Source organism: Amblyomma maculatum, chromosome 6, assembly GCF_055883805.1.
Source record: "Amblyomma maculatum isolate TAMU_Amacu chromosome 6, ASM5588380v1, whole genome shotgun sequence".
In the NCBI taxonomy this organism is placed as follows: Eukaryota; Metazoa; Arthropoda; class Arachnida; order Ixodida; family Ixodidae; genus Amblyomma; species Amblyomma maculatum.
Window position 1 is genome coordinate 53,541,953 of NC_139349.1, and position 12,093 is coordinate 53,554,045.

The 12,093-nt window shown below is 42.8% G+C and overlaps 1 protein-coding gene across 1 annotated transcript; it reads right to left on the reverse strand.

Annotated features, from left to right (window-relative positions):
* Positions 1-2,199: 2,199 nt before the first annotated feature.
* Positions 2,200-10,306, reverse strand: LOC146185756 (trypsin-1-like). The gene is made up of 7 exons (XM_084607911.1): positions 10,246-10,306; positions 8,126-8,211; positions 6,574-6,662; positions 5,329-5,410; positions 4,245-4,437; positions 3,535-3,704; positions 2,200-2,373 (listed from the first exon to the last, which is right to left on the reverse strand). Exons 1-7 carry the CDS (start codon positions 10,304-10,306, stop codon positions 2,200-2,202), a joined length of 855 nt encoding a protein of 284 aa, XP_084464037.1.
* Positions 10,307-12,093: the final 1,787 nt, after the last annotated feature.

Below are 12,093 nucleotides of genomic sequence, written 5' to 3' on the forward strand. Positions count from 1 at the left end.
CCCAGTTTGGCATCCAGTCTGGCCGCTATGTCAACGCCGTGGGCTCAAAAGGCGCGACAGGTTTCGTTTCCTTTTAACGCGCCTATGAATTTGAAACGCTTCGGCTGTGACGTGCAATTGTCGATGCTATGAATTCAGTGCAGGTCTCATATCTTAACATATGGACACAATTCTATGTAAAAGAAAAATTCGATTTTCTTCTCTGTTTTTTCTTTTGGGGCGGTGTTTTCGAATTCTTTCCCTCTAGAAAACATGGTATCTGCTCATGACTGATGATGACTGCAACGTGGAACGACATCAATATTGACTTCTCTCATTCGGCCTTATTAGGAATACATGCATATCTACTGTTGGAATGCATATCTAGTGTTGGTGGCTGGCAGTTGCTTGCGGCATACGCCATCGAAAAAACTCTAATCATAACAATGTGTGCCCTGCAGTCACAGGACTTGAGTTTACAGGTCTTTTAAAGCTTTCACATCGCCTGGTGAAAGTTACATAATTTAATGCACACTTTCTTTCCTACATTCCATAAAAGCACCAGTGTATTGCACAAAAGCTCACATAGTAATAATCGCAATACAAGAGGCAACTCTGAAGGGCCGTTGAATGGACAGGAACAGGGGAAGAAAATTGTAGAGGACTCTGCAGACTACATACACATCTCAACTATATTAAAGCCAACAGATCATATAGCCTGCAAAAACCGGTGCAAAAACGTTCGTGAAAGAAACATTTCATCTTTCGATTTTCTCTACATTTTCACTCAACGTATAGGATCTGTGCAATCGACGAACTGCGCCTTATTATAAGATGTAGGCTGTAGTACAGCCATATAGCCTTCTGGGCGATACTTTAAGCTTCCTTCACTGTCCTCCAACTCAGCTGCAACACATCGCTTTAGGTGCGAAAGTTTTTGCCTCGGAATCGGCAGCTCCAAGCTATGCTTCAAGATATGGCTATCGTGTCTAGCAGGTAAAGCTATTCGCAAAAAAGAAAAAAAAAAACAAAGAGAAAGAAAGAAAGGTATGATATGCGTGTTTCTCTCGGTGTAAAATATCTGTATTTACTGATTACTTCGATGTCCCTGCCTTCTTAGCTTAAGCGCTTTTAGTGAACCTAAGAGGCTTGGCATCCATGGTTTTCATGAGTCATACAAAATCTTTTTTTTTTTTTTTTTTTTCGAACGTCAAAGCAAAAGAAGCTGTAGAATGACTGTTATTCGCATCCTCGAACACGCCTCATTGTTGCTTCATCGCAGCCCACGGCAACAAGCAGGTTCCATTCTTCGGCGATGCATCACAAAGTCCCCCCCCCCCCCCCCCCCTCTCTCTCTCTCTCTCTCTCTCTCTCTCTCTCTCTCTCTCTCTCTCTCTCTCTCTCTCTCTCTCTCTCTCTCTCTCTCTCTCTCTCTCTCTCTCTCTCTCTCGTGTAAGTGGAGTTAATATTTACCATTCACTTGTTTTCTTCGCAGTATGCCCATGTTATTTGTTATTGCGTGTCATCGTTCAATATTGCAATTTTGGTAGCATTATGTTCTTATTATAGGCGCTTTCTGACAAACTGATTTAATTCTGAGTTGGCGTGAGATTCCTTTTTCTTAGCGTCCAGTTATAATCTGGGGGAGCTAATAAGTAATTTTTCGTCGTTCCTCAAGTCTCCATAAAGTATGGTCTAACGTGTGGGACGAGCAGCTTCAGTAAAGGCTAATGTTCTCTGCGTTCGTCTTTCAAAGTGCATAATTGGAATGGTACAGGATTTGTTGAGATAAATAATTCAAATACTGCGTGAGCAAACCAAAGTGAATGTGCAGCGATGTACGCGTGTGCACGCATTCCTATATAATTACTCCATACTTCCCTTTTTTTCAGGTCTACTACATGTTGCAAGCTATCCCTGAATACGTTTAGCTATAACATATTCGTTGACATGCCTAACGTGGACTCCCCATTCGGCTATGAAACAGCGGAATAGTAACGACATTCTGTATTCGTGACGCTCTTAACAAACTCTACGCATTCATTTTTTTTATTTTCCAACAGTGGTGGTTTCGTGCCAAATTTCATACGACATCAAACTACACCAACACTTTTCAGGCCAGCAATACGTAGTTTTATTGTTCTCTATGGCTTGGTTTCTTCTGGCAATGCCTGATATTGGTTCCTTGTCTCAGGGGCACTACGGTACACGGCGTCCTCGTCAGGGGTTTCCTTTGGTGGCGGACGTGTGCTTGAGGATCCAGGGCACGTAGCGCGACACCTCGGTGTAAACACCGGGATAGCGCGAGTGGCCACAACCCACGCCCCAAGACACCACGCCCACCAGCTCCGCAAACCCTCCACGCCGCTGAACGGCGGGTCCTCCAGAGTCTCCCTGCGAACAGGGAACAAGTGATGACGATTAAAACAGTGGGACACTTTGAAATGCAGGTCTCTACGGCAGTCCATTGTAGATTACCTAGAATTTTGCGCATTAACAAGAATTATGCATACTCATCGTTCTTCTACCTAACTTGAAAGCGCTGACTTGTCACCGGATATCGATTGGGACACGGCTCCAGTTTCTGTGAGATACGTTTTCACTCTGGCGTAATTTCTTAAATGCGTACATAAACTTAGTTCTCTTTTTCTGTTTCGTGCTCTGAACAACCGTAATACATCTTCGGTAGGCATATTCAATGCATAATTGAGCGTGTACTTCAGCAAGCCAGCCAACATTTGCAACTGTAAGCGACTACACTGTGTTGTGCTTTTCCTTATCGTTCATTGCCATTTAATTTCCTGGTAACACGCTACTCATCCTGTCAGACATTCGCGCATGATGAAGCGAAACGAAGCACCTCAGATAACATTGTCCAACGCAGGTGTCTGGACACCTCAGATACGTCTTAAATGTCCACTGAAATCTAAAAAACCGAGCTGTTGCAGCCCCATCCCAACATGTACTCTCTAATGTTGCTCCAGCACATCCCAAGTACTCTTTTCTCGTCTTTTCGTTATAGGTGCCTTCAATTAATACAACACTGCTGCTTTTAAAACTTTGCAAAGAGATGAGGGGTAGGAGGGTGGGTGGTGGTATGATTTAAAAAAAAAATGAAGGCAAGAGTTCTTGTTAACATTGTAGCGTTTTTGGTGTACTTATGCTTCCTTGCATTATGCTACTACAAACTCGGCCATGTTTCACGTCTGCGGCTGCACCTGTGTGGCACAATATAATACACAGAAATATCGCACCTGCGTGCTTATATTTTTGATTGCCACACTGGCTCTAAGATAATATTAATCCTTCTGTCGCTATTTCTGTTGTTTTCATTGCGAGGTTTCGTCCTGACCATGGTGTCAGAAGTAGTTTGGTCCTGACTTTTTAACAATCTATGCCTCACCCTCTTCGCTCTGTGCAGACTCTGAACACGAGACCGCACAGGCTGAAATCGTTATCTCCTCTGATTTTTGCAAGGCACCAAGCCTCCAGAATGCGCTTAAAAAATATCAGTAGTCATACGCACCGCACAGAATTAACTCTGGTAGACATTACCTGACAGGAGTCTTTGCCACCTCCTTCTTGCATGGCGCAGAACATGGCCTCCGCATCAAACGGGTTGTCTTCGTGGAAGCTGTCAAAGGCCTCCTTGTAGATGCGGCCGCATTTGTCGTCGTGTATGATAGGCACGGATACTGCTCTCAGCTGTCCTGCCACTGGTCCACCTGTTATGCAGCAGGCATTGATTGATTGATTGATTGATTGATTGATTGATTGATTGATTGATTGATTGATTGACTGATTGATTGATTGATTGATTGATTGATTGATTGATTGATTGATTGATTGATTGATTGATTGATTGATTGATTGATTGATTGATTGATTGATTGATTGATTGATTTATTGATTGATTGATTATATTTGCTGGAAGACAGGCCGTGCGAGAACATGGCGTTATCCCTGTCATACTAACGATGTAATGTGCAGCAGATTTAGGTCAGTTACTAAACAATGGTTAGCTTTTCGCAGCGTCATGACATTTTCTTGCACTCAATATACATTTTTCAATACGGGCGACTACCTTCCCGAGAAAATATGCGCGGTAAGCTGCGAATAAGTGGCTCGCGTCTTGCCATGCTGCATAGTGCAATGACGCACGCTGTTTATCGAAGTAAACCTCAGCAAGGCACAGGCTACAAGGACGCTTCTGGCAATAGTCACTCCTTCATATTACTTGACAGAATTAATGTCGAAAGTGTTACCTGCAAATAACGTGCCGTATCCAGAAACGGTGAGCAGAGCATCGGCCTTGTAATTCTCCTGAGGTAGGCACACGGGCCCCACAAAGCCTCCCGAGCCTTCGAAGTCGAGCGACTCGTTGAGCTTCAGCACGGCTATGTCGTTGCTCAGCTTATCATTGCCCGCGAAGCCCTCGTGCACAACGATTTCTTTAACCTGCGTTTGTTTGGTGCCATAGATTTGAAGGGTATATTAATACGAATAAATAGCAATAGCAGGTATACTCTTTTATAGCAGGAAAGAAAATATTCTGAATATAATCGACATTAAACTCAAACCAAAATTTGTTAGACGGTGACATTTTTGAACTTTACAACTTTCACTCCCACCTTCATCCCTTCCCTTACGGTGAGGTTCAGGTGTCCACATAGCATTAGTGACAGATACTGCGCCTTTCCCTTCCTGTGAACCAATTATTATTATTATTATTATTATTATTATTATTATTATTATTATTATTATTATTATTATTATTATTATTATTATTATTATTATTATTATTATTATTATTATTATTATTATTATTATTATTATTATTATTACCAGGAAGTAAACAGAACAATGAGCTTAATCTGAATATTCATTTTCTTTTTTTTTACTTACAAGAAATACCTTCCTTTCTTTTCTATTCCAAGTAGCTTCTATACTCCCAGTCGAAAAAGCGACAGAACTGTGTAAAAATTACGCCAATATATCTGTATATAGTCTTCTCGTAAGGTCGTAAGCAGAACGCAAATTTTCTTATTCTTTTCCGTAGTTGCGCAGTACTTTTATTAGTTCTGTAATTTTTCTGCAGTGTGCAGTTTTGTAGCCATTTTCTGTCGCGGCTACTAAAACTTGCTATGTTATCAACAAATGTCGGTTTTCACGACAATTTTATGATCAGAAACCGCACAAAAATTATGTTGTAGCAACAAAATTTTCTGTAGTTGTTTTTGATTGTTTTTTTTTTATTATAATATGGTGTAACTAACTTTAAACCTATACATGTTATGTAGTTGATTTCGTGCACTACGGATACTTCAGTGAATTTGAGATGCTACGTACCCATCTTTCTTGAGCAGTGTCATCCAGCGGCACGGATTTCTTCAGACTCCCTGCTAAAATATTGAGTCGCTTTGGGCTCATTCTGCGCGCGTGATTGAACAAACAGAAAGAATTTTACATTAATGTTACCTGCAAACTAAACGTTACGAGACACAAAACATGTTCACTAAAAGCACGACATTGAATTAATACGTATAAGTCATTGATCGGGTTTTCGAACGATGTTTGTTATCGAGACGCTTTGTTCGATAATGAATCGTCAGTTACTTAAATAGGTCCTATTCTTTCAGTAATTCAGGTGGTCATGAGTTTTGATGCCTGCAAATTCTTAGTAGGCATGACAAGGGATGGCGATGTTTATATCTAACAAATATATATAAGTATTCCTTTATTTAAGCTTTACTTAACAGATGAGCTGAGCACGTATTCTACCGAAAACCGCCGCAATGAAGTTCATGAAGGAAGTTTTTATGGCTCCTTGCGGAAGGCGTGAAACGGTCGACAGATCATGCCGGACGAGGGACGAACGCTTTTGTGATTCCCAAAAGCGTTACTCTCCCAGCATGCCCCTGAAGACATCTTCTTAGTACACTATGCACATGGACGTCCTATAGATTGTGCAGTGGCATAATAATTTGAGAGCCTAACAACAACAATTACAAAACTCCGCATCTGATTTTCGTTCAATCGCATTTCAGCAGCATTCTTATAGGGGCTGTTTTCCGACGGTCAATACTGAACATTGAATGAAAACCATTGCTTGTATGTCCCAAGAAATATTTGTAAAATTGCAAAAAGCTGTGCTAAAGCTCAAGCGTCTTTTACGCTTTTAAATTGCCTGTAGAACGAGCTTCGACAGTCACCGAGAAGCCTTTTTGTTATTTAAGCTCTTTTAGAATTTTTTCATGGAATTTTTCTAGCTCTAGTCAACTTGTCCTCTAGTTATGTCCGGATTTATATCTGTTGTCAAAATGCTCGTTAAGCGTAAGCACTCCGTATTAAAATGTGAGTGTCACGGTAGCCAAGTGAAGCTCAATCAGTAAACGCCGAGGTACAGTGCCACTTGCTCACGACGTCTACAAGGGAATCTTGTTTTGTGTTCGCCCGTTACCTGTTCTATAAGGTTGCATTCGCCACATTTGGCTACATGTACACCTTTATGGTGCGACTTACCTGCTCCCTAGCATATATTTTTTTGTCTGCGTGTATTAAGATGTGCGACACGATCATCGGGTGCAGTCTTACCCTTCAACGCAATGAGCCGCGGTCACCACTTCAGTCGGCGAAACAATGGCGCCTCCGCAGAACACAAATTCTCTGATTCTCAGCGCCACCTGTGACAGAAATGGCACGAGAAAGCGTTCATTTTGGTCTCCATTTTAGTCCACCATATCGCTGACATCTGAAGTTTACGCTCAGACGTGGAGTGCTTTCAGAAAATGGAAAACTTAATGGAGTCGGGCTTCGCCTCATAACGAATTAATTTCCACTATATCAGCTTTCTTATTTTTTAAAGCTCAAAGTACCTGAAAAAAGCACCAGTTTAACACCAGGCTGCTTAATCTATAATATACAGTCAACTATGTAATACGTGTGGAATCAGACTCTTTTTCTCAGAGATTTATAGGCCAAAGAGCCATTATTGAAGCGTTTATCCTTTTTTTTTTTTTTTTTAATGGTACTTGCGTGCTGCCTTATACGCAATTTAAGTGCTGATCGAGTACGGGGGATTTTGCCGACCGAATAATTAAATTGATTCAATATTTTTTTCAACATTCCAGTGTTTAAAGCGATACCTAGCCAAAAAGCCAGATTAAAGGCTTGACTGGGGCTACGCATCCTCACCAGACAGTTGTGACAGCGAATATGTTGTTAAAACAAAGTAGTGAGAAACGACTGACACACGCAAGAATAGATAAGACAATTTCAGTTTCCTTTCGTCTAGCCAAGTGTTGTTATCGGAAAAGAGCACGCTTAGCTTTGCTATGAACAATATAGATACTGAGCGTGGTCGAGATCTGAATTCTGAAAATAGCCTTTGCTGTTAGCCGCGCTAAGCAAACTGAAACATAGGTAAATTAAGTTAAACGCAAGTTAAGTAACTGAAACGGCGCGTACCGACCTGCTTTCGCACGTAAAACTTGCGCTTAGCGATGACCAAACCTCTGTCATTTTCTTAGTGCGCATTCCTCCACTTCCCTATCAGACTTTAATCTATCTGCGATGTAATTCATACGCTAGCTCATTCATCATTCCGAATAATTTGTTAAGCTAAACGTTGGTTGTAGAGCAACCTGTGCTTGAATGTGATTAACCAGGCAAAGTTCCTATTCATCCTTGTTCAACCTCAATTTCATAACAAAAAAAAAAAAGAGGGGATAAAAGTAACGCACACGCCCACGAAGCGTGGCAAGCCTGACAAGAATATAGAAGCAGCACGTTTGAGTGCTCTTCGGGCATACGCCTGCTAAAGGGGAAAACGCCACGGGCTGACAGCTGAGCACAGTGCAAGACTTGATTCCAAGTGCCCGAATGCACATCGAACTGCTACCACCTCGACCTGTGGGGAAGGCGCAGAAGCCTTAGAGAGCGAAGAACTCGTCTCGTTAAATATTGCTCGTGCCTGGATGTTTACATTTTGATGCTCGCATGTTCTCGGTGTTCACTCGACGATGCCTCAAGGTTACTAATAATGGTAACTAAAAGCTTCTAATTCTTAATAGCTCATGCATATATACGGTTCCGCCTCTTGTTCCTCAGTTACTGAGCTGCTCTCTCAAAGGAAACAGGTCCGTACCTGCCAAGGAAACTCGCCGGGCAAAGCGTTCCGACCTCCCACAATGCGCCTTCCTGGAGTCCTGCTCACGCCGCACTCAACAGCGCCTGCGCGTAAAAGATTCAACTGTTAGAAAGCGTCGCGACAAATCGAGGCCAGAAAATCTCGTATGGATACTGCTGATTTCTGTGGCACTCTTACCGTCTTGTGTACAGCTGCAAGTTCTCCTTAGAGAATAAAGTTTCTCTCCTAAAGTATTGAATATCTCTTTTACGATTGTAACGCGAACATCAAGTTACTGAGTTTCTTTATTCTCGATACAAATTTACTAACCTGCTCAAGAATGAATTCAGTGGAGATGAGACCAAACCAAATGCACGAGAAATCACTACTTTACGAATATACACTAAAGGTCAGTGCTAAGGCGTTTACTAAAGGATTAACCTACTCGGATTAGAATGCTCTAATGAAGATTACATTATAAGAAAGGCGAAGAAAGCACATGACCGCAGCTTCCTGGTGGCTCGTCTGTCCGGCGCCGTGACCGTCATTCCAGGAAGGGTTTATCGGTCTTGCTTGGCTGATATGAAACCCATCGTTATCGTGCTTTCAGTTACTTTATATAGGCGGTTCCCAAACCTACACCAACTAGTGAATGAATTTCAACGTACTTAGAGCAGGATATAGCAAACTCTCTAAACTTTGGCTTTTCACACGAAAAATAAAAAATAAAAAATAAATACATGTCAGAGTCTCCATAAAAAATTAGACTCACGGAGTCAAAGTCAATTTAACTATAGTGAGATTTAGAATGTTAGAAGGTAATGTTCAACAGCCTCGGCAAGGAACAGCAGTTTACATTAGGTAGCGAAGTACTGGAAGTAGTAGGCGAATATGTCTACTTAGGACAGGTAGTAACCGCAGATCCGGACCATAAAAAGGAAATAGGAAGAATAAGATTGGGATGGAGCGCATTTGGCAAGCACTCGCAGATTATGACTAGCAGCTTACCGGTATCGCTCAAGAGGAAAGTATACAACAGTTGCATCTTACCTGTACTCACCTATGGGGCTGAGACGTGGAGGCTAACCAAGAGAGTTCTACTTAAGTTGAGGACAACCCAGAGGGCTATGGAACGAAAACTGGTAGGGGTAACATTAAGAGATAGGAAGCGCGCAGAGTGGGTCAGAGAAAAAACTCAAGTTACTGACATTCTAGTGGAAATCAAGAAGAAATGGACATGGGCAGGACATGTAGTGCGATGAGAGGATAACCGATGGTCGCTTAGGGTAACAAACTGGATTCCAAGGGAAGGAAAGCGTCGCAGGGGGCGGCAGAAAGTTAGGTGGGCGGATGAGGTTAAGAAGTTCGCTGGGGTCAAGTGGATGCAGCTAGCACAGAATCGGGTTAATTGGAGAAATATAGGAGAGGCCTTCGCCCTGCAGTGGATATAGTCAGGATGATGATGATGATGAGATTTAGAATAGGGTGACCCTATCGGTTTTAGGAGCATAGAGGAACAGCATGGCGCCGGTGCGTGTGCGTCTCCACCTCGCTATTCCCTCTGCCCTTTCAACGCAGCTTTCCGCACGTGCGCATTCTCGCCCCGTTATTCCTCTGTGCCGCTACCCGATAGGGTCCCCCTATTATAAATCTCGCTATTGCTCACTAATACACTCCGCCAAACTTCTGTGATGGGCACTTGGCCATAATTGCTGGTCATGGTGTTTCGGTGACTCTAGGGTAGCTTCTTTATCAATCGTGCAACAGTGTGGATAAGTCGCTTTTCATACGAACTCAGCTAAAGTGAAAGTGGAAGGAGATCAACACACTGGAGTTAAAAAACGTACTTCCTTATGCTGGAAACTTGTTTTGAAAGTCAGTCTGGTAAAAGGAGCGAAAGGAATACCGCAGTTACATCGGCTTTATTTTTTCAGTGGATTTCATACTTTCGTGGGCAAAATCTTTGTCACCACTCTATATTTTTCAGCTTCTACAATTCTGCACCCACTACTGAATGCAAAAACATCCGTGCATAATTGATGAAGTATAATTCTGTTACTCATTAGCTTGTTTGTAAAGCATCTAAAACGCCTTATAAACAAGAGAAATTACCAGCAATGCAAAAAAAAAATTCTTACCTTGCGTTGCTTCTGCTTGCAGAGCAACCAGGACAGCTGTTAACAGTGCAACGGCCAGCATCTTTGCAGTATGATTGCCTAAATTCCGTTCTCTTTTAAACGTTCGTCTCTCTTGTGATGCAAGAAAAGAGCTTATTGTGAGTGGCCAAGTCTGACTGTTAGCGCCGCTTTTCGAAAGAAGGCTCTACTCAAAATATGCGGGCGCTTGAAAGAAAAAGGTTGCTAACCAGAATAAATCACTCAAATGCAATGATGCCTCCTGTACCCGCATGTGTGCGAGAAAGGTGAGTAACCTTTGTTATTTTTGTTGTTGGTGTTGTTGGTGTTGTTTTTTTTTTTTTTTCGAACACTGGGTCTCATTCAGGCGGCTTCGACAATTTAGTGGCAACGTCGCAGTTCTGTGGGCGGTATGTATCTTCTCGTTCGTTCCGAGCAAGCCGTCCCAGTTATCGTGGTAATATTTTTAGTAACCATACTGTCAAGACGTATACATGAAAGAGACTTATTCCTGTATCGCGTGATGACTTTCTTTATGCGAGCTGTGCCAGTGACTATACACAACAAACTCGCAAACGGTGCACAAGAACGCTCTGTGCTCAAAGTTCCTTGATTTATACCCAGATGATAAAGATTATAAAGAGGTTATTACTGATAACCCGAATAATTTGAACCTCATGCTTTCAGATATACCTTTCTTGATCGACGATAGCTCGAGTTCGATGACGAAGACATTTTCTCCCTTTTCATAATGGAGGATGCTCCCCCTCTCCGTGATTTCTGGCTCCGGAGCATCTCCTTTGCAATCACCTACCACTCTTGCCGATAATAGTGGGCAACCCTGAACCTAGAAAATCCCCCCCCCCCCCCCAATCGAAATTGGTCACCTCCATCCTAATTACCTAGGGAAACTGTTAAGGTTTCAACGCACACAGTATGCTGGCCGACCTACGAGACATTTTCGCACAATTTTAGAGCTACTTCCTGCTATGGTAGCTCTCCAGAGAGCCATGCAGAGAGCGGTCCCACATTTACAAATTATACCACGTTTCAGTATGACACCCTCTCCTGTATCTGCGTGCATGGAGATTACACAGCCAAGCTCGTTGACCTAGACCTCAAAACGGAATTCTCGAACGTGATGGTGGCCCTCCTTTCGCTACGAAAGCAGACACCGCCGCTACACGTTTCTAAACATTTATCGTTCCCCTAGACTAGCCAACATTATTTTCTCAGACATTTTAGCCGTACTTTAAAGATTGCGGGCAGGGATCCTATATTGATCGTTAACGATTTTAACGCCCCCATCGCGATCTGGGGATACGCGCGTGAAGAGAAATGTGGGCGTAAGCTGGCGAAACTTATGTGCACATTGAGCTTCACTCTTCGAACCGACCCCACCCACCCAACTCGCAGAGGTAACTCCGTGACCTGAGACACGTGTCCAGACCTTACCCTCACCAAAAATATTCAATACGCAAACTGATTCAACACCGAGGGAAGCCTCGGCAACAACATGCACAGCATACTCAATACAACCTTTTGCTCCCTTCCATTGGCAAGACCTTCCGCGCAGGAAAAATTGCCCGACTAGAGCAAACTCCGATAAAGATACACAAACTCGACCCCCATTCACGAGCAAAGGTATCACGCCTGTCCCAGCAATTAGCCTTCATCCTCCGCTCCGCAGAAATCCGAATTCATCTCTAAGAGGTGACCAAACTTTTACTGGGCCCGGCTGTATAAAAATACCTTGACCCCGCTTCCACGGGGAAATTCTCGCACTGTGAGAACTCCTCGGACACTTTTACATCGTGGGAACATGTCATAAAGCCCCAGATCTATCCCCCC